At 37.3% G+C, this 23,191-nt stretch overlaps 1 protein-coding gene and 1 pseudogene across 1 annotated transcript in view; both read right to left on the bottom strand.

Annotated features, from left to right (window-relative positions):
• Positions 1 to 12,126, bottom strand: part of LOC125341347 (vomeronasal type-2 receptor 116-like) — a 43,707-nt gene extending 31,581 nt beyond the window's left edge. Inside the window, exons 1-2 of the mRNA XM_048333360.1 lie at positions 11,869 to 12,126; positions 6,949 to 7,068 (exon numbers count right to left, since the gene is read on the bottom strand). Coding sequence (XP_048189317.1) covers positions 6,949 to 7,068; positions 11,869 to 12,126 — 378 coding nt within the window. The remainder of the gene's footprint in view (positions 1 to 6,948; positions 7,069 to 11,868) is intronic.
• Positions 12,127 to 16,024: 3,898 nt separating this feature from the next.
• LOC125341346 lies at positions 16,025 to 16,940 on the bottom strand (annotated as a pseudogene).
• Between the last annotated feature and the right edge of the window lie 6,251 nt (positions 16,941 to 23,191).

Below are 23,191 nucleotides of genomic sequence, written 5' to 3'. Positions count from 1 at the left end.
GTGGCACCCAGGTACCCCAAAACACAGTAGAAATTAGTGAGGGAGCCCTTGTTACACAGGATGATGATGAGACCATGTTTAGTGTGTGCATCAGTGTCAATGAAGGGAGGAGAGGTCCCCAGTCAGATTCCACAGACAGTCACCTGCATCAGGGTGCAGATGGGAATGATGAAGTTAGAAGCTCCTGCTACCAGCAGCCACCTCATCCTTCTCCCTGGAGAAGTGACCTTGAAGGCCAGAACCACAGTTACAGTTTTGGCCAAGACAGCAGAAACAGCTACAGTGAATGCAACTCCAAATGTGGTTTGCTGTCAAATGAAGGTGACTGTTTTGGGATGGCCAATAAAGAACAAGGAACAGAAGAAACAGAAGATGAGTGAGATGAGCAGGATGTAGCTGAGAGCCTGGTTATTAGCCTTGACAATGGGAGTGTTGTGATGTTTCACAAAGACCTCAAGATCAGCTGCTGTGAGTGTAGATAAACCAAGAGACTATCAGGAAAAGGCCATCCCCACAGGCTCTCCATAAGCCAGGAAACTTGCAGCTCTTAGGAGGCACTCGTTTCTCTGTGTGTGGGCATACTGATGATATGGACACTTCACACACTGCTCTATGTCTGTAAGGAAGACCAATAAACAGTCCCTTTTAAGTACTTAAAAACAAGTTAGGAAATCTCTATATTGCTATAGTTCTAACATGTCAATTCTTACTACCATAAAAATAAGCATCAGCAATTATTGTGGGACATGTTTAGTACTATCTTTATGTCTTCAGCAGGTTCCCACACTCCTGCCCACTTTCTCTTTTTTTTTTTCATTCTGTTTCAAACTATTTAACCCACAGTGAATATCCCACATGTAATTTCTTCCCATTTTTGATACACTAGCATAATTTTTATGAATCTCTTCATGCTGCCATAGAATTCTCAGCCTTGTGTTTGGTACTCAAACCCCTTATTCAAAACTGTGGGTAGAAAAGCTTACAATTCCCTGTATGATTCTGTGCAGTATTAATAGTAGCCCTATATTCCTTACTTATAGTTGATATATTTGTCTCTCTTACTAACGTGAAAAGCAGTCGAGAACAATGAATCAAATCACCCTTTGAAGCTCTAAAGTCATGGTAGGGTCAACCTTGTCCCTACTTTTAACGTAAAACACAACCCAGAGCATTTGCACCACTGTAAGAACTTTTCTGGGCACCAGAAAATAAGGATGTGGAAGAGCTGTGTTTTAGGCTAAATATAATATTGAAGAAGAGAGAGACTTTGTCCTTAAAATGGCTTTGCACTTAATATGATAGAATTTAATTTATATTACTGAGTAGTTAATAGGTATGCATACAGCACACTAAAAACATCGATCCCATGCATAATTCAGAGCTCATGATTTATTTTTTTTCAATAAGCAGTATCATCTATTGTCACAATTAAAATACTAAGTGAAGGAAGGGACACTGAAACAACAATTCGAATACACAACTTATGCATAGACTTGCTGGATTCAGGGATACCAAGAGTATGTATAAATTTCTCTTTAAGCATGAACTTACCTCTCCCATTAGCCATCTCATTCTCTGAACAATGAGTGCAATCAAAGCAACAGGCAGCCTATCCCTCCTCTTGGGACTTCCTGAATCTGGGACCACAGCTCTCACTGCAGACAGACTGAAGAGGCTGAGGAAAATCAGACATGTGTTCATGATTTGTTCATGATCTGTTCAGATTTTTAACTAACCTACTTTTAGGTTTTAAAGAATGTGATTATTAAGTATAGTGTTTCTACGCACACAATTGTAGTCTGTTTATGTAATGCTGTTATAGATCCCACAGCATTCCACAAATGGCTAACCTGCTATGGTCTTGAGCTCCATCTAGCTGTTTGAACTACTGAGAAGGGAAACCTTTAAAAGGTGGAGAGAATAAATTCTACTTGACAAACATATGGTGCTTCTCTGATTCTGTGGCTTTCTGTTTTGTCTCCTTGTCATCTGAGACATAGCAAGGATCAAGGAGGAAAAATCATCTTTGAAGCTATAAATGTATGTCAAAATATAAAGCCCACACCACCCTTCCTGGGATTATGTGAACCCCCGGCCCATCATATCTTTATCTAATTTTTCCTGTGGCCATGTGGTGAGAATCTGCTTCTCACAAAGCTTCCTTCAATAATTCCTCTCGCCAAAGATGCCTAAATAGCAGAACAATTAGCCATTGACAGAAATCTCCATGTCTGGAAGCAAAATAAACCTTTTCCACACAAAAGCTATCCCTTGGATACTTAGTCATGGTGTAGAAATCTGCTAAGAAAAATGTAATTCATATGTTATGATAACACTCAAAATCAACATTTAAAATCACACTTTTGTTTTTTATTTTTGGTACTAATTCTGGAGCTTGATCTGAAGGTCTGGTCAATATCAGTGAACTTTTTTCCTCAACGTTAACACACTCCGACATGACCCACAGCTCCACTTCAGCTTTATGGTAGTTATTGAGATAAGAATCTCAAAGAACAAATGGGACAACATCAAACTGCAGAGCTTTTGCAGGGCAAAGGACATAGCTTCCAAAATAAACAGAAATCCCACAGACTGGGAAAAGATCTTTACTGGCCATACAATGGACAAAGGCCTCATGTCTAAAATATGCAAAAATAAAACAATTAAATTACTCCAAAGCAAAACCTCAAAGAACCAACAGGCCACTCAACAAGTGGGCTAAAGACCTAAAAAGAGACTTCTCTGAAGAGAAAATGAGAATGGCCAAGACACACATAAAGAAGTGCTCTACATCACTGGCCATAAAAGAAATGAAAATCAAAACAACATTGAAATTCCACCTCACCCCAATTAAGAATGTCCATTATCAGGAAAACTAACAATAACAAATGCTGTGTGTGTGTGGGGGGGGGGGGGGAATGTGGCCAAAAGGGAACCCTACTACATTGTTGGTGGGAATGTAAACTTGTTCAGCCACTCTGGAAAGCAGTATGAAGATTCCTCAGAAAGCTAAACATACAGCCCCCCCCCCCCATAGCTCAGCATCTCCCACTCTTGGGCATCTACCTAAAAGATTACAAACAAGAACACACTAAAACCACCAGCACAACAATGTTCTTCGCAGCACAATTTGTCATTTCTAAAATATGGAACCAACCCAGATGCCCCTCAGTAGACGAATGAATCAGGAAAATGTGGTACACATACATAATGGAATTTTATGCTTCTATCAGAAAAAATGACATTGCCCCATTCGTAAGAAAATGGAAGGACTTGGAAAAAATTATACTAAGTGAAGTGAGCCAGACCCAAAGAAACATGGACTCTATGGTTTCCCTCATACGGAATAATTAGTACAGGGTTAGGCTAGTCAGAGTGGATCCCAAGAGCCCAATAGCTATACCCTTATGAACACATGAGATGATGTTAAGTGAAATGAACTCCATGTTATGGAAACGAGTGTTATATCACTATCATAATTACTTTCAACATGCCATGTGAAACTGTAGCTCCTTTTGTTGATGATCCTCTTGTATCCCCTACCTGTGGTTGTCCCTGTGCTATCACTGTATCTCATCTGAGTATCCTGGATACTCTATATACTGGTATTTGAGCTAGGGAACAAAAAGGGAATATCAAAATTGAGAGACAAAGGATAAAAAGACAAATGACTCCAAAAGCAATACTTACAAAACCATTTGGTATAACCAAATGAACAACTCATGATGGGAGAGGAAAATGGTGTGTGGGGGGGGGGGGGGGCGGGGATGAGGAAGGAGGTAACAACAAAGCTACAAGAAATGTATCCACTGCCTTACATATGAAACTGTAACCCTCTGTACATAACTTTGACAATAAATAAGTAATTATTCAGAAAAAAAGGAAAAAGAATCTCCAAGAATTTTCCACCTGTTTGGGCTTTAAACTCACCTGTATAATCTTAGATCTGAGCCACCTGAGTAGATATGCTTACAGGCATGAGCCATCAGTGCCAAGCACTGTTAAAATATATTGCTCCTTAATATCCAAGATCCAGTCAATACAATGTCTTAAGTTGGAAAAATTTAAAGGTGCAATACTGGGTATTAGAAAACACATCAATTATAAATTGTGTGTGTGTGTGTGTGTGTGTGTGTGTGTGTGTGTGTGTGTGTATGTGTGTATACCAAACCTAAGGTTTGAATTCAGGACTTTGTTGCTTAAGAGTTGCACCCTTACAGCTTTTTTTTTTTTTTAATGATTAAAAGCTTTCCTGTTTTGACTGATTTCAAGCCATGATCTTCAGGTCTCATCCAGCTAAGTAGCTCATAGTATTATATGAGTAAGTTGCTGGCACCCTATCAGGTATGAATTTTAAGGGTGAATTTTGCTTACTTATATGTCCTTAAGATCATTACAATTAGCTCCAGCCCACCTTTGTAGTTCCTATGGCCCAATCTACCATATCTTCATATAGAGACAGTTGATGAATAAGTAGAGCACATGGAGAAAACTGTCCTACTTTCACCTCAAGTTGAAGACCTTCTGGAAAATTCCAAATGTTTACAATGTCATACTCTGCCTCCAATATCTACTTCTCATTCAAAATCACTTTATCTTTGGCAGCATTGTGAAATTGGGTGTTTTTCAGAAAAAGGTGCAGTTGAAAGAGATTCATCATCTTATGGTGAAGTACATCCCATATTTAATACAGAAAACCTGAACTAAGAAGAGTTCCTGATTGCTTTTAATTTCTGACTCATAATTCAAGAATAGCAAGTACACCTGATAAAGTTTCCCAGAAGAAAATCTATTGTGGAATAAAAATAATCTTTCTGAACCATGGTCACTCAGCAAAGGAATAGAAGGCCTCTTTTTAAGAGACCAATTTTAAGTTGCCTAGGAACAATTTTCCAGTATCACTAATTTTATGCATGTCTATAGTTTCAGCATGGTAAAATTTTGATATATAAAGTAGAGTGAAACTAAACCATTTATGACTAACACAACTCATGGAAAAATAGTGAGTTTACAGTCTTGAAAACAGTAGTTATGTGCATGTTGAAGTTATTTGTAATGAAAATAATGTTACTGGCCTGCTTTTCTTTAAAAGTACCTGAATACATATCAATAGTACATACACAGATATCTAAAGAAGATCTTGGGGTTTGGAAAACTACCTGAAATGTTTAATTTCATACAATAAGAAATCCCTCTAGGAAGATATTTTGCTTCTGGTGTGTACCTTCCAACAGTGAAGGCACTACTTGTGCAGGGGAAGGCACTGTCTCTTTTCTGTTTGCCAATGTTTGTGCTTCTGTTTGATGAAGAAGCATCTCATGGAGAGCCTGGGCCACAGCATACACAGAGTTGTATATATTGTAACTGTGTCCAGACATAGTCGTGTCAAAAATGTTTCCAGGCAACCAATCCAAGGAGGCCTCACGAGGACAGTTCTATCATGTTACACTGTCAGATTCAGAACCTAAACAATTAAAAGAGAGAAACCACAGCCCAGCAAGGAAAAAGTCTTCTGGGTATTTGGAAGGGTTAACTGCCTTGACAAAATCTGTGAATCCAGAAACATGTGGGTGATGGTGTGAAAAAAATGGGAGGTAGCATGAAATATTTCCTCCTCATTGTCAAATCCCACTGTGAATTCATGGTACAAACTTCTCCTTTTAGTACAAGTTCCTCAACATACATCATTAAATACAGTAGGGTTTCGTTATCACCATATATGATGAAGAAATTTGCTGAAGATTTATTAATCTGGTTATAAACTGCCATGATTTTTAATGCATATGACAAAGCTTGGTTGTGGAAAGCTAGCTCAAAGGCTACACAAACTCTGTTCTTGGCCATCTATTCTTTCAATTCAGGAAGAGTCCACAAGCCATCCTCATTTTCCAAGGTTAACAGTCCCACCCAGTTCCATCTGAAGTGAAGCAGTAAGGAGACCATGGCAGTGGCAAGTGATGTGTCCTTTGGGGCCATCTGATAGAGAGCAGGAAACTTGTTATGGTCATTCAGGGCATGATCAAAAGGCACAAAGGTAAGCTACAGGGAATGAAAATTGGACAGTTCATGAATGAGAAGATTTAAAACCATCACAATCTCAGTCATTATGTATATTAAATAACCATTAGAAGTAGGTTGAAGGTGGGTTTTCCTTTTAGTTTCTTTTTTAAAATAGTAAGTTGTTTTTAATCCATCTATTCTCTACTTTCCTGTCCTGCTCCACATCCCTTGAATATCTACCCCTCTCAGACAAGATATCCTTCAACTTTCTCATGTGTGTTTTTAGACTATTAATTGATCAGAGAGGTTACATCATGAAATTCCACCCCTATGTGTACCATAGTTTAATGAGACTGATCATATACATACATATATGGATATATGGATATGTGTGTTCCATATTTATCTCATTTTCATGTTTTAGATGTAGCATTCACATAGAAAAGAATGTATTCAACATATTAACTTGCACAGGAATGTGCCTGTTTTTGCAAGTACAGTGCCACAAACTTAGGGACTCATGTACTTCATAGCTTTCTCCCGCAGGGCTATCACTCTACCACTTGAACCACACATTACTTCCTGGTTTGGGTTTTTTTTTTCTGGTTAATGAGAGATAAATTCCCTCCATTGCTGGGATTACAGTTAGAGGCAGCCATACCCAGTTTAACAATCTTTACATTTTAAAATCATTTTCCATTTTCTGTTTTTTTTAAAGAAAATTATTGACATGGCCTAAAACTCTAAATAATCCTTTTATGTGCTCTAACATTTCCTTCCTCTTTTCCATACCAAAGGAAACATAGATACTGCATTATCTTTTAAATGTTAGTCTTTGTATCACAAAATTTGATAGGTTCACAAATCCTGTCTCATCCTATCATTATAACACCTGAAATGGCACCAAATTAGACAGGCTTTAATATCCTACACCATTCCCACCTTTACCTGTGGAAAATTGTAGTGGTCAAGCAGTGTCCCAATTCGGGCAAGTATTATTCCTGATTGCTCTGTCAGCACTGCTATAGACTTGCTGTCACTCTTACAGTTATAGTTTGGACTCTTGTACTTCCCCAAGAGGCAAACAAAGGGAAATTTAAATGTTGCCCAAATTCCAAATTCAACATCATAGACATCAAATCCCAGAGTGTAGTTATGTAAAGTTCAGAGTTTTTGTTGATCTTTTCAATAGCAAAAGCCAAGGCCAAAATGAACTGGTAGTTCTTGAAGTTAAATATGCATAGGAAGCAAAGCAATTTAGCAGGAATATTTCAAGACTTATGACTTTGATGGATTGGGTGCTTGCTTCTATGCCAATGATTATGATAAAATATCACTCCCAATTGGGATGGAAATGTAGTTTCTTGTACTTGTAAATAGGATTAGGTAAGAGTGTGAAGGGATTTTGTCGTGAATGAGATTCATAAACTTGGTTTAATTAATCGAGAGAGAGAGAGAAAGAGAGAGAGAGAGCTTACTTTATCCCCACAACCACTTCATCACACCTATTTCATTAAAGACAGATTAGGTTTTCATGAGACCCCAAAAATTCTGTTGCCTTTATCTTGGGTTTACCTGTCTCTACCTGTGTGAAAAAATCTTGTGGTTGAGTCATTCAGTTGATACTATGTGGCTATAGGGCATCCCAGATAACTAACAAATCTTTCATTTTCTTAAGAGAAAATTTGCTTCTTGAGAAGCAAAGTGTTGTTTGAGGAAATTTCTACAGTAAGCTCTGCTCACAGACCCATCACAGGTAACAGTTCTTCCTACAGTATCAATCAGAACAAGAGCTTAAACATTGGGTAAGGAACTCATATCCTTATTCATGTAGCAAAAGCAAAGACATACTTCAGAAGTTAAGAATAATAAGAAGTTAAGAAGTTAAGAAGTTAAGAAGAATAAAAGGGAAAAGACATTCTCAGACAAGCATAGTAAAGAGATAGATCTCCACCAAGCTTATTCTTCAAGAAATAGTAAAGTAAGTCTTTTAGTCCAAAAGGTATAATACATACAAGTAAGAGTAACTTGCAAGCTGAGACTGTTCTAATATTGTCAAAATGGTAGCAAAATCATATAAATAATTCCTATAAACAGGAAAAATTATTAATATAATGATGTCTAGTAATTGCTATAGAACCATTTAAAATTGGAAATCCAATATTACAAATGATGGGAGGAATATAATGCCATTGCTGTATTCATTTGTATTTTAATATTTTTGTTAAAATATTAAATGAAGAGGTTTAATTAAAAATTAAATGAAAATATTTTATTATAACATTTCTGTACATTGACTTAGGCACTTGGATCATAGATAGCCCTCTATTACTTATATGTATATTTTCACTTTTTCTTTCATCCTCATCATCACGAACAGTTGTCATCATTCCAAAATATCTCACTATAACCTATTTTAAGCCTCTGAATTGCCAGAAAACCTATAACAGGCAAATGAAATTTTAACCCAGAAATCAAAACACAAGTATAAACTCAGTAACCACTGAAGTCTCTAAAAAGAGAGAGAATAGGAGAAGCTTCAATAAAACTGGAAAACAAGTAACATAATGGCAGTAATTAATCTATCAGCAATCACAGAATGGAAATTCTGCAAATAAGAGCTAGAATCACTGAATGAATAAAACACTCAAGGCTGGGGCTGGGAATATGGCCTAGTGGCAAGAGTGCTTGCCTCCTACATATGAAGCTCTCGGTTCAATTCCCCAGCACCACATATATGGAAAACAGCCAGAAGTGGCGGTGTGGCTCAAGTGGCAGAGTGCTAGCCTTGAGCGGAAAAAACCAGGGACGGTGCTCAGGCCCTGAGTCCAAGGCCCAGGACTGGCCAAAAATAAAAAAATAAAATAAAACACTCAAGGCCAATAGGTTGGTTTTGATACAGTTAATTCACCACCAATGGCATTCATTGACTGTAAGAAAGGAGTAGAAGAGGGGAATTCACCCAGAAGATGGCAGAATGAGATCAAGGAACAACCTACACTCTCTCTGACCAAGCAGAGTTTTAGGGTCCTTGCAGGCACTTCATATGTATAGAGTCCCACAAACATAAGCTATAATTAAACATAGATATACACTAATCAAGAAGATTATAAACTGATTGCTGAGCATACTGGAATTATAAAACCCAAATCTCTAAAACCTCACTGCAATAAACCAGACAGATCTCCTCTGTAGGCAGCTAATACTGCAAGGTACACTTCCCACCAGCACTTAAAAAAGAGTCCAAATGATAAATGCAAAGACACTTGCTCTTGCAATAGGCATCAGATAGGCTGCTAAAATTTCTTGAAATGACTTATAGTCATTTTTCCTTTTCCTTTTCTTTTCTTTCATAGCTAGTGAGACCCTCTGCTACAGAACAAAAGCCAAGGATATACATATGCCCAAGTAAAGTAGATCTTATCTTGGGCAGATAAAATTCTTCCATAGGGATCTTTAAAATGCTGACCTGGCTGGTAAGGTTTGGATCGTGGAGCATACCTGACATAAAATAATGACACGGTGCTTAGTTAGAAACTGTAAATACTTTTCTACAGTGTGTGTGTGTGTGTGAGAGAGAGAGAGAGAGAGAGAGAGAGAGAGAGAGAGAGACAGAGAGAGACAGAGAGACACAGAGACAGAGAGACAGAGACAGAGACAGAGACAGAGAGACTACAGACAGAGAGATAGAGAGACAGACAGAGAGAGAGAGTCCTATGGTTTGAAATCAGAGCCTGTATACTGTCCTTGAGCTTTTTTTTTTTTTTCTTAAGGATACCACTCTGCCACTTGAGCTGCAGCTCCACTTCCAACATTTGGTTGCTTATTCAGAGATAAAAGAATTGTGGATTTTCATGCCTCAGTTGGCTTAAAAACCTCAATCCTCAGACATCAGTAGTTAGGATTACAGTCATGAGCCATTAGCTTTCACGAAGAAATTTTATCAGGGTGCTCAAATTATAAGTGCTACCAACGAAAAAAAATTCAGACTATTGGCTTGTGGAGAAGGAAATGTGTCAGCAGCATTTTAGTACAGAATTCCTGCCACTGACTCAGGTTGTTTGTAACATCACTGCATCCTCTGCAATGACAGCTTGGATGAAGGAGATACAGCTGGGATTGAGGACAGCTGGGAGTGAAGAGCTTATAGGAAAAGAGAAGCTCATGGAAGCTACAGACAGAAATTTACTCAACTGTAGATGCAAAATAAAACAGCGATACTGAGAAGTTTCCAGTGCAATAGGAACAGGTCATCAGGGTAGAGAAGACAGAGAACATTTATGTGGATATGTAGAGTTACCTCATCCTGAGAACAAATGGAAATAAAATGATGAGTTACTTGTGGTTCGTTTTTCTTCATGTCTAGAAGCATCACTGTTACTGTAATCTGTTCCCAAATTGTAGAGAGGGAAAAACCCAGCAATCATCACATCTCCATCCATGAGCGCTCGCTGCTTCATTGTGGAAAAACAGCTAGTGCTGGCCACGGACCTGACAGGGAAGTCAAGTTGGAGAAGAAGGAATGTGAGAGTCCAAGGACACATCCCTAAAGCATCTGCAGATTTGAAATTCTGGCTGGAATTGAGGCCCACAGTGTCAAGTATGTACACTGTAACCCATGTTCTTTCATTGAAGCCTCTTGCGAATCCCCAGGAAGGATGTGTAAAACTTCCGTGGGGCTCTGCATCTGAGGCCTTGCATCCAGGAGAAAAACATGAGTGAGAATATATATTTGTAGATTCGCCATCTTCTCCCCATGTTCTATGATTTCCTCCAAGACCACAGATAGTGAGGCCCTAAGGATCACATTATCTGTAATATATTTGATCTAACATCTTTGTCAAGGAACTATTTGCATGGAAGCCATTTGGGAGGATGCAACTGGATTGCATCAGAGGAGGCCATGTCAGGTGCATGGTGAAATGGCCAGAAAGAAATCTATGCCAGTGACATCAACCAACGTTTTTGGGGCCTCAAACTCAGAGGATCGATTTACTCCCACAATGTCCATATCACCCATAGGACATTCCTGGGTGATCCAGGCAGATTTCAAGAAGCATTCCATGTGCAGATGCCTCTACAAATTCACCCATTTACTATTACCTTCAAAAGCATTGATGCTGCAGAAACCAGCAATTACAAATCAGTAAGTCTATTTGTGAGTTGCACAGTTGTATGCTCAAATTTCACCTTCAAACATGTAATATTTACTAAAAATATTATCATAGTTAACATAGATTAAGATCTTTTACTGGTGCAGTGATCTGAGAACATATGGTAATAGAAGAAGTTCTTCTCTATCACAAGCCTAAATGAATATCAAAATCAGTTCTTACGATGTCCTGTGTGCAGTTATTTCTGTATTTTTTTCTGTTTTATTTTTCTATACCCTTTGTCTTGTATGAGTTTATCTGATCCATGGGAGGGAGAGGGAATCACAGAAATAGCAGGACAAAGGACAAACCAATGCAACAATGGTACTCACTAGACACTATATTGGAAGTGAACTCTATGACTTGGAGGGGAGGGGAATAGGGAAGTAAGGGAGAAGAAATGAGGGAGGGAGTAAGAGTGTTTAAAAACAAATGTACTCATTACCTAACTTATGTAACTGTAACCTCCCTGTTCATCACCTTTAACGTAAAAATATAAAAAAATCACCTCCATATTTTCCACTCAAACTGCTAGTAAACATCATGCTAGAGAAGAATATTACTTTTATGTGGAGTGTGTGACTCAACTGTACTTTGGTGGCTTTTTTCTCATTTTGATTGCTATATGCTGAAGTTATGTTGTTAAGATCACTATGAGTCTATCTGCCATCCATTTGTGGACAACACTTTCACATCATCTAAAGTGAGTTCTTACATTCTTATTCTTATTTTCTGTTACTATGGCTAACACGGGTTCATGGGGACACTGAACTACTGTGACACAAAGACCATCAATGACGCTGTGACATACTCCCTTGCTAGAGATACCCTGCACCAGAACCTCTGTCAAAGCACTGGTGGTTTGCACTGTAGTAGGTACCATCATTCCTTTGTTTGTTGTTATCATCCTAGCATCTTCCAAATCATCTCCTCTAAAGGCAGATCCAAAGCCTTCAACACCTGCTGCTCCCATGCAGTTTCTGTTTCCTGTTCTTTGGAACAGAAGCACGTGTGTATTCAATACAACTTCTTCTGGGTCAATGAATTAGAGAAAAAGGTCTCTTTTTGGGGCTGGGGATATAGCCTAGCGGCAAGAGTGCCTGCCTCGGATACACGAGGCCCTAGGTTCGATTCCCCAGCACCACATATACAGAAAACGGCCAGAAGCGGCGCTGTGGCTCAAGTGGCAGAGTGCTAGCCTTGAGCAGGAAGAAGCCAGGGACAGTGCTCAGGCCCTGAGTCCAAGGCCCACGACTGGCAAAAAAAAAAAAAGAAAAAGGTCTCTTTTTGCTTTATACTACTGTAATTCCCACGATGAACCTTTTTAATCTACATTTTCAGGGACAAAGATGCCAAAGTGGTGTTGAGGAAAACATTGATTTGGAAAGAATTTTCATCAGGAAATATCTCCCTGTATGTTTGGTTACAGAGATGAAGTTTATATTTTGTTGTCATAGTTGAATTGGAAATACCATTGTTTCTTCTTACGCTAATGATGACTTGAATATCCTATAAGATATTTTGTAATTTTAATCAGTACTGTGCTTTATTTTGCCCATCATATATATATATGTGTGTGTGTGTGTGTACATATATATGTCCTTTTTCATGTTAATAATAAATGTAAGAATTTTTTTGCTTTTTTATTTTCATTTTAGAATTTTTTTCTTCCTTTACCACTTTTTTTTTCAAATTTTTATTATCAAACTGATGTACAGAGAGGTTACAGTTTCATACGTTAGGCATTGTATACATTTCTTGTACTGTTTGTTACCTTGTCCCTCATACCCCCCTCCCTCCTCCCCCTTACCCTTTCCCCCTCCTGAGGTATTCAGTTCACTTACACCAAACAGTTTTATTGTGAAGTAAAATGATCTTTGCTGTCTATAATCAAATACCTTCTGGATGAAATTGTTTCTTACACAGGCTTGTTCTTTTTTTTCTCATTTCTTATTTCCATTTGAAAAACATACACAATTTATCTCTATTCTTGGCTTTTTCCCATCCATTGGAAAAGAATATGAATACATTTAACAGGAGTAATTAGCAAAAAATGCAAGGTCCTATCTACAAAGCATATCACCTGCAAACCACTGCGTGATTCTAGTCATTGTGCAGCATTAAAACACTTCAGGCAAAATTTTTATATTTATTTTTGTATACCAAAATATTGTACAGTAAATCTTACACATGCACACAACCACACACACACACACACACACACACGTATGTGTGAATGTAGCTTAGCTATATATTTCTCTACATTTTCACTAAAGGTTGGCAGCATGTCACTAGAGCCACAGAGCACCACTTCTCACATTTTGGTGCTTAACTAGACAAAAGAGTATGCAACGAACTTCCCTACTTGAGCTAGCTTTAAACTGTGATTCGGGGACCTCAGCCTCCTGAGTAGCTATGATTAAAGATGTAAGTCACCTACAGTGGGTTAATTTTAGCTTTGTAATGAAATACTCAAGACTCAGTTATAGTACTTTTGTTTCTTGTCTTCTGAAATACTTTATTTTATTGCACTAAATATGAAATGTGAAAAAACATTCTATTGTAAGTATCAGTTGTACTTTGGGTTTAGATAATATGATATCTCCCTTTGGTTGGCTTTTTAACCTCTCTGTACATCCCTTTGACAATAGATAAATCAACTTAAATTAAAAGAAAAGATAAACAATATTCTTTATATTGTGAAAGTGAAGGCCTGTTGATTTCAAACAGTTGAGACATGATTCATTCAAGTAGTACAGAGTTTTTAAAACAAAAACCTTGAAGTGTTTTCAGATGTTTATAAATCACAGAATAATATTAGAAGAAAAAAGAGCCTAGCAATATATTAAATATATATATGCATCTATGTTTAAATATGTTAAATAATGTTATAAAATTAAATAATATGTTAAACCATAACAGTAAGGTATACATAGTCAATACATATGAGGTTTCTAATGCTCCATGAAATTATAGAATTTAAGAGCAGTATTTCAATCTCAATTTGTATTTATTTTATGGAGGTATGTAATATACTTTCTGCCATAAAACTTATTATAAAATCGATATTCCATAATGGCCAAGCAGAAGTAATTTGGGGAAAAGAGATAGAACGAAAGGGGAAGACTCATTCTAGGAGAACTAGTATGAGAACCAAAACTCATTTCAGAGAATAAAATAATGTGTGGCCATTGCAATTCTAGTAGGAGTTTAGAAAGAAAGGGGAAATTTTCAAGCACAAAACTATTTTTATTTGTGAATAGAAAGACTCTAGAACCAGATCACAGGGGTTCATGGGCTATCCCAGGATAGGATAAGGCTTAATTTGTGTAGTGTTATATTCTGAGGGCATGATAGCCTGGGAATAGTTAAAACAAGACTATTTTCTGAGGTCTTCTAAGTTATTTCTCTTATGGATCTTTAGATGGTAGATCCTATTATTTCAGATGAAAGATTTACAATAATTTGAAAGAAACATTCAGTGTGTGATCCTATATTGTGGCAATACATTTTATAGAAGACTATGTGATATTACCTATCCTTTGAGCAAACAAGCGAAAGATTACAACACTGTGTGTCTTTCCCAGAAAACAAGTTTGCACGATTTGCCTAAAATATGTTTCCTATTCTTTTTAGGAAAGATTGAGGTGACCCTTTTTTTTGTCATAGTACTGTATTCATTTAATTCGTTGTTCATGAGATATTCTCATATACTGCTGGTCAAATGGCTAAGTGTTTGCTACTATCAGAGAAGCTGGGAGACTCTGTAGTCTATGTAACAATCCTTAATCATTAAAATCTTATGGAAACTGACAGTTACTATTTCACTGGTTCTAATCATACTTTCTAATGCATTTATCTCAGATAAAGAAAGAATAAAAAATAATCCAATAAGGAATTTTTAAAAACATGGTTTTATGAATATTGTTTATGCTGCTTCAGAAAACCATTTAAATATTTTACTGTAGTTGTATTTAGTACATTACCCAATGCAACTTTATGTGATTCCCACCCTGAAAAAAATACTATTTACAGAAAATTTTGAGTCTCAAAATTTCTCTTTGGTCTTTATTTATGTATTTGTACTTATTAACATTACAAAACAAGCACGATAACCAGAGAAAATCATATTAAGTGATGTAAGCCAGACCAGAAGAAACACAGGCTCCATGGTTCCCCTCATTTGTAACAATTAGTATTTGTCCAGGATAGTCCTAACAGAGGATCACAATAGCTCAATAGCTATGTACATAGGACCATATAAAATGATGATAATCAAAGTGAACTCCAAAATATGGAAACAAGAGGGATTTTTTTGTTTATAATGTGCAGTATGTCATTCTTTCTTTCTTCTTCTTTTTCCCCCTTTGACTTATTCCCTAGAGTCACTGTTTTTTAATCTTTTACCCTGTGTCTTACACAGATACATTTATCTGATTTGGGGAAGGGAAGGTAAATAACAAAATGGTGGGAAAAAAAGGACAAAGGGTGAACTAATGCAACAGTGATATGCACAAATTCCTAGGTTTGAAATGAACTTTATAATTTGGGGAGGGGGGAGTCAGAGAGGAGAGAAAGTGGGAGAAAAATTAGGGAAGGGGTAACAATATTCAACAAGAAATGTACTCATGGGAGCTGGGAATGTAGCTTAGTGGTAGAGTGCTTGCCTAGCATACATGAAGCCCTGGGTTCAATTCCTCATTACTACATAAACAGAAAAAGCCAGAATCTGTGCTGTGGCTCAAGTGGTAGAGTGCTAGCCTTGAGCTAAAGAATGACTAGGAAGAGATAAGTTTACGTTAAAAATATGCTAACTGAGCAAAGAATATCTCAGTGCTATAGCTGCAAGCACAGAGCCATAGGATTTCTGATTAACTGATTGTCTTACAGAAGGATTTTCTTAGGGCAGCTTTAACATCTATGTTCTTCAAGCTGTAGGTTAAAGGGTTCATCATAGGAACCACAATGGTGTAAAACACAGAGGAGATATTCCCCTCATCCAGAGACCCAGGAGTGGAAGGTTTGAGATACATAAAGCTCAGGATCTGACAAACAGAGATACAGCAGTTACATGAGAGCTGCAGGTAGTAAAGGCTTTGAATCTACCCTAGGTAGATTTTATCTTGAGGATGCTGAAAACAATGAACGCATAAGAGACAAAGAGGTTGGTACTGGGCAAAATGATGTCTTTGGTCCCTCCACCAAGAACCTCTATCTTGGTGGCATAGGTGCTGGTGCAGGAGAGCTTGAGCATTGCCATAACTTCACAGAAAAATGATTGGTGTTGTGTGCATCACAGAAGGTCAGACGAGACAAATCCTGTTTCAAGCAGAGAATCAGTGAACCCCACAAAGTATGAAGCAAATACAAAGTAGGAACACACTTTAGGGGACATGGCAGTTTTGTAGGGAAGTGGGTTGCAGATGGCCATATAGTGGTCATAAGCCATTGCTGGCCGTATGTAGCATTCAGTAATGACAAAGAAACCAAAAAGTAAAGCTGGGTCATACATCCTGCATAAGAGATGGCATTCTTTCTCAGAATAAAGTTCATCAACATTTTGGTAGAATAGCAAAAGCCTGTGAGAGACAAATTGAAGAGGAAAAAGTACATGGGCATGTAAAGGTGTGAATTCAGTGGAATTAGAATGATCAAAAGCATATTTCCCCAGGCAGTGACTAAATATATTACTAGGAACAGAATGAACACGGGGATCTGCAAATCAGACTGGTCTGCTAAACCCACCAGAATAAATTCAATCACAAGTGATTTATTTACAAGATCCATTCTTCTAGATCATTCTTCTCTAAGAGAATATGTGGACACATAAACAAGTGAAATAAGAAGACATTTAGATATTCATAGAAAATAGCCACCCACAAATACTAGGTCCATTCTGTGAATGTCAGGAATGCACCCAGTCCATAAATCCTGTCTTTAATTCTGTTTTCTATGGTAATATCAAACAACATAGTGTTTTTCTTATTATAGTCTTAAACACAATATAGTTAAAAACATCACCCACAGCCTACACAACAAAGCTCGGTGTTTTCATATGGTAGACAAGAGCGTGGAACTGGATGGAGCTGCCATTTTCTCATCATCTCATTGCTTCAACCCTCTCTTCGGTAGTAAATCAGAGACAGAAATCCCAGCAACCATTTGCTAAAATCGGAGACTGACCATAATGTACTGGTGTTGTATGTACAAAAGCTGCTTCTAAGTGATTCTTAGAATGCTGATTAGGTACCCCATGTCATAGTAAAATATGCAAATGTAGACGATCGCAACTTCTGTCTGCAGAGAGAGATCTGCTGTTTAAAACCCTGTACTTCTTGGATTTTCTGACGGAACTCTCAATTTTTTGCTCAGAAGACTCTTACACCTGTTTTACTTGAATACCACCATTGCATCAATTATATTTCTAGTTCTCTGAATTTTTTTTTTTTTTGGCCAGTCCTGGGCCTTGGACTCAGGGCGTGAGCACCATCCCTGGCTTCTTCCCTCTCAAGGCCAGCATTCTGACACCTGAGCCACAGCGCCCCTCCTGGCCGTTTTCCATATATGTGGTGCTGGGGAATCGAACCAAGAGCTTCATGTGTAGGAGGCAAGCACTCTTGCCACTAGGCCATATTCCCAGCCCCTGAATTTTTTTTAAAATATAAAAAACAGGACATGAAACAGAGACCAAAAAGCATGACAATGAAAAAACAAACAAGCAAACACTTCATGATCTCTTCTACATGTGTTACCTTCAAAAATATCATTCACCAAAGCAGAGAGTAGATTGTTTGTTACCATGAACAGTGAGAGAGAAAAATCTGGTGATTTAATTTTGGCCAAGGCATAAAAAAGGTTCAATTTTACACACAATTATTTAATGTAACTAACAAACACCTGTTAACCATAATGACCTATACCATATTTTGTAACTAGAAATTGCGGAGGTACATTTTAAGTTTATCTTCTCAGTATATGTGTGCTCACATATTAAAAACACAGGGGTAGGCCTACAAGTGATGGACATATTCATTAGATATTAGATCATTTTGCACAATTTATTTTGGAAAAAATGACAATATGACTTACATATATTATCTCTAATGTTAATTATATCTTAAGTTGGTAAATAGACAGATTAGTTGTTAACATAAATAAATTTTTAAAACGTATCCTCTTGGGAAGGGAAAACTTTGTTCCTGCTTATAATGGTGATTTATCACTGTGGTCCTGGCTTATAGGGCATAACTTGTATCTCAGGTTTTCTTCTTCAGATTCGAAGATGAGGCATAAATATTCATCTACCTGTGCTACTGGTCAGAATTTCTCATGAAAATGTGTGGGTGTCTAAACAGATGTGGGAAACAAAGAGCTTTGTAATAAATAAAATATTTGCAACCTAAGGGCCACTAGAGTGGAGCTTCACATGAGTTTAAAGACATAATGCAATTTAAAAGATGACTCAATCTCATGTCAGTGAAAAACTAGATTTACTAAGACCACAAGGCTATTGGATTTACTCGGTAGTATATAATGTGTCTTTTGTGCACTAGGGATCATTATTATGCTGGCATATTACATTCTCTTTTAGGGATTGTACATCATTTGTATTGGATCAATTGTTGCATCTCCCTATCATTTTGGTCTCTTAAGGGACATCTATTTTTTATTTAGCTCTTTTACTGTTTGTTTGCCTATCATTAATAGGAATGGTGACATCTATATTCACAGAGTTATGTTTTACACATTTTCAAAATGTAGATAAACTTACTTCACATATATTTTTTAACCTGAGACATGTCTGAAATCAATTTTATTGGTCTTTATCACTTCTAAAGCTTTATATAACACTTAATGCTTCCTGAATATTTTATCCAATATGCAAATATTATAAGAGTAAAGCCAGAAAAGTTGCAAGTCCTGTTATGAAAGAATGAGGGTTATCCCCTCATCCCAAAACCAGGCAGGGACTCATCACGGAATGAGGACTATAGACCGATCTCCCTGATGAACATAGATGCAAAAATTCTCAACAAAATTCTGGCCAATTGACTTCAACAGGTCATCAAAAAAACCATACACCACGATCAAACTGGATTCATCCCAGGGATGCAAAGTTGGTTTAATATACACAAGTCAATTAATGTAATCAACCACATCAACCGGAGCAAGCTAAAGAACCACATGGTTTTATTTCTGGAAGTGGAGAAAGTGGTCGATAAAATCCAGCACCCATTTATGCTAAAAGCCCTGGAAAAACTGGGATTCCAGGGAACATTCCTGAATATAATCAAGGCAGTTTATAACAAACCAACAGCAAGCATAACTCTAAATGGGGAAAAACTAAAGCCATACCCTTTAAAATCAGGAACAAGGCAGGGATGTCCACTCTCTCCCCTGCTCTTCAACATAGTACTAGAATTCCTAGCCAGAGCAATCAGGCAAGAAGAAAATATAAAGGGGATCCAAGTAGGAAAAGATGAAGTTAAACTTTCTCTCTTCACAGATGACATGATCCTATACCTAAAGAATCCCATAGACTCCACCCCCAAGCTACTAGAGCTGATCCAAAACTTTGGCAAAGTTGCAGGATATAAAATAAACCTGCAAAAATCAACGGCCTTTCTCTATGCTAATGACCCAAACACCGAGGCTGAAATCAGGAAAGCAACTCCCTTTGTAATAGCCCCCAAAAACATAAAATACCTAGGAATAACCTTAACCAAAGAAGTGTTTCTGACATGGTTTCTCAAATCCATCATGGTACCTCTGTTCCTAAGTGCCTCCTTTAATGTGTGTTGGGGGGGGGGGGGAGTGTAAGATTTACTATAAGATATTTTCATATACACAAATAAATATAAAAATTTTGCCCAAAGAATTTTAATGCTGCACAATGCCTATTACCACATAGTGATTTGCAGGTCAGACTTCACATATCTATGAATTATTGGTGTTAAAATATAGTCATCATATTCCTTCTAAGTGGATGATGAAGAGCAAACAGTAGAAACAAATTTCTTATTTTTTCAAATGACAATAACAAATTTAGGGCTGGGGATATGGCCTAGTGGCTAGAGTGCTTGCCTCGTATACATGAGGCCCTAGGTTCTATTCCCCAGCACCACATATACAGAAAATGGCCAGAAGTGGCGCTGTGGCTCAAGTGGCAGAGTGCTAGCCTTGAGCAAGAAGAAGCCAGGGACAGTGCTCAGGCCCTGAGTCCAAGCCCCAGGACTGGCCAAAAAAAATATATATATATATATATAGTCATCATATTCCTTCTAAGTGGATGATGAAGAGCAAACAGTAGAAACAAATTTCTTATTTTTTCAAATGACAATAACAAATTTAAATAAAACACTGCAAGCCTTTGAAAGAAACAAATTCATCCTGAAAGTATTTGATTATAAGATCATTAACTTTCAGAATTAAAAGCTACAATAGCAATAAATAAGAAATAAAATATTCCTTTATGTATATACATATTCATATATGTTAAATGGGTGAAATGAAATATACTGCTGATAAAAATTGGCAAAATACCTTAGAAGATATTCAAGTAATCATTACTATAATAAGAAACAATGGTATTTCCAATTCAACTGATGTGAACATAGAGATTGTATATCTGTAGCTACAGATAGATACTTCCTGATGAAAACTCTTTCTAATCAATGTTTTTCTCTCCACAACTTTGACATCTGTATTCTTGAAAATGTGGATTAGAAATTTCCTCATGGGAATTACAATGGAATGAAAGAAAGAAAAGAGTTCCTTCTGATTCGTGGAGAACTTGTGTGACATATACAAATGCACATGTTCCAAAGAACAGGAAAACAGCAATTATGTGGGAGACACAGGTGTTGAAGATTTATATCTGCCTTTACAGGAGCTAGTGGAGAAATGGCTGGAAAGAACGAAGGCATAATTGATGAGAATGATGAGAATGAATTGAGGACTACTGTCTCCACCACATGCATCCCACATCACCTTGATATAAGTACTGCTGCAGGACATCTTTAGCAAGAGAGCATGTCGCAGAAATAGTCATTGATGGTGTTTGTTTCACAGAAGTTCAGTCTCCACATGGACCCACAAAAACTCAATAACCCCACCAACAAATGGGATAAAGACTTAAGGGATATTTCTTAAAGGAAGAAAAAAGAATGGCCAATAGACGCATGAAGAGATATTTTCCACCTCTGGCCATAAAAGAAATGGAAATTAAAACAACATTGGGATTTCACCTTAACCCAGTTAGAAAGGCCATTATCAATTAAACTAATAATAAAAAAATGATGGCAGGGATTTGTCCAAAAGAGAACATTACTACACTGTTGGTGGGAAAGGAAACTTTGGAAAGCAGCATGGATGTTCCTCAAAGAGTAAACATACAGCTTCCCTATTTCCCAGCAATCCCACCCCTGGAAATATACCCCAAAGCACATAAACAAGGCCACACTAAAGCTACCAGCACAAACATGTTCATTGCAGCATTAGTTTCCATAGCTATGATATGGAATTTGCCCAGATGCCCATTGGTAAAAATAGATAAATGATTCAAGAGAATGTGAGATATCTATCTATCTATCTATCTATCTATCTATCTATCTATCTATGAATTCCATGCTTCCATCAGAAAGAATGGTATTTCCCCATTCATAGGGAAAGGAAAGACTGGGATAAAAGTATATTAAACAAAGCAAGCCAGACCCAAAGAAACATAGACTGCATGGTTTCCCTCATTGGTGATAAGAGTTCAATAGTTATGTGCATATGATTATATTACATGATATATTACATGATGCTTATTGAAATGAACTCCAAGAAATGAAAACAAGAGGATTATTTTTAGTATGTTGTTTACAGCTAATTCTTTCCCTTTTTGTTCATTTTGTTTATTTTCTGTCATCAATATTTTCAATTCTGTATCCTGTGTCTTGTGTATAACTTTCTCTGATTTGGAGATGAGAAGGGAAATCACAGAAATGGTGAGGCAAGGGATGAACCAATGCACCATCTATACCAGACTCTATATTGGAAACAAACTTTACAGCTTGCGGAATGGGAGTCAGGGAAGGGGGAAATGGCTGTAAATAAGGGAAAGGAAAGAACCATTCAGAAAGAAATGTACTCATGACCTCATATGTAACTGTAAGCCCTCTGTAAATCACCTTCACAATAAATTTTTAAGGAACATCAATTCAATAAAGAAATCACCAAAAATTTGCCAATCTCAAGAGAGAAAAATCTCACCCTCCTGTCAGAGGCATAAAGAACAGGATCCAAGGAGAAACATAAAAGAAAAACATACAAGAGACTGTGGAAGTAACCAGAAGTCTTCCATCAAGAAAAGGCCCAAGATCAGATGGAGTCTCAGCCCAATTCCTTCCATATCTTTCTGAATGACACATTATCTTTCTGTCTTATGGAAGTGTAGAATTCCATTGTTTCCAGTCTTGAGCCACTTGTTCCTTGAGTGACTGCTGGCTACAGAGAGATTCTTAGTTTGTTGCCTGTGGCTATACAAGCCTCACATATGTATACACAAGGCCAACACATGTGCTGATCCAGTATTTGCTGTCACAGACCTTCTTCCTCTAGGAACACACTGGCAGCCATCTTCCCTGGACACTGTGACCAGCTATCCCATGGTGCTATAAGTTGTGAATGATCCTTGTTTTTCCAGCACCCAGATATTAAGGAGGTAAAACTTGAGATAAAGAACTCCAGTATGAATAATAAAAACAAGGAAATGATTTGTTTAGGCAGTAACTTCCTGTTTAAATCTCCAATTAGCTCAGTAAATAAGAGCAAATATTGACCAAAAGGATTGCATTCAACTTAAAACCTTTAGCACAACAAAGTAAACAATCACTAGACTGAATCTATGGTTTCAGGATCATCGCTTCCTTAGGCAATAGTCAATGGATATGTTTGTGAAGGCCTCTGGACCTGGAATTCTTTTTGAGACTTCATTGAATCAACCACCAATATTCTCCAATGGTTTTGGACAATGGGTGTGTGAATTTACCATC

Source organism: Perognathus longimembris, chromosome 24, assembly GCF_023159225.1.
Source record: "Perognathus longimembris pacificus isolate PPM17 chromosome 24, ASM2315922v1, whole genome shotgun sequence".
NCBI lineage: Eukaryota > Metazoa > Chordata > Mammalia > Rodentia > Heteromyidae > Perognathus > Perognathus longimembris.
Note: the sequence above shows the minus strand (reverse complement) of the source record. Positions and strands in the feature narration are given on the sequence as shown.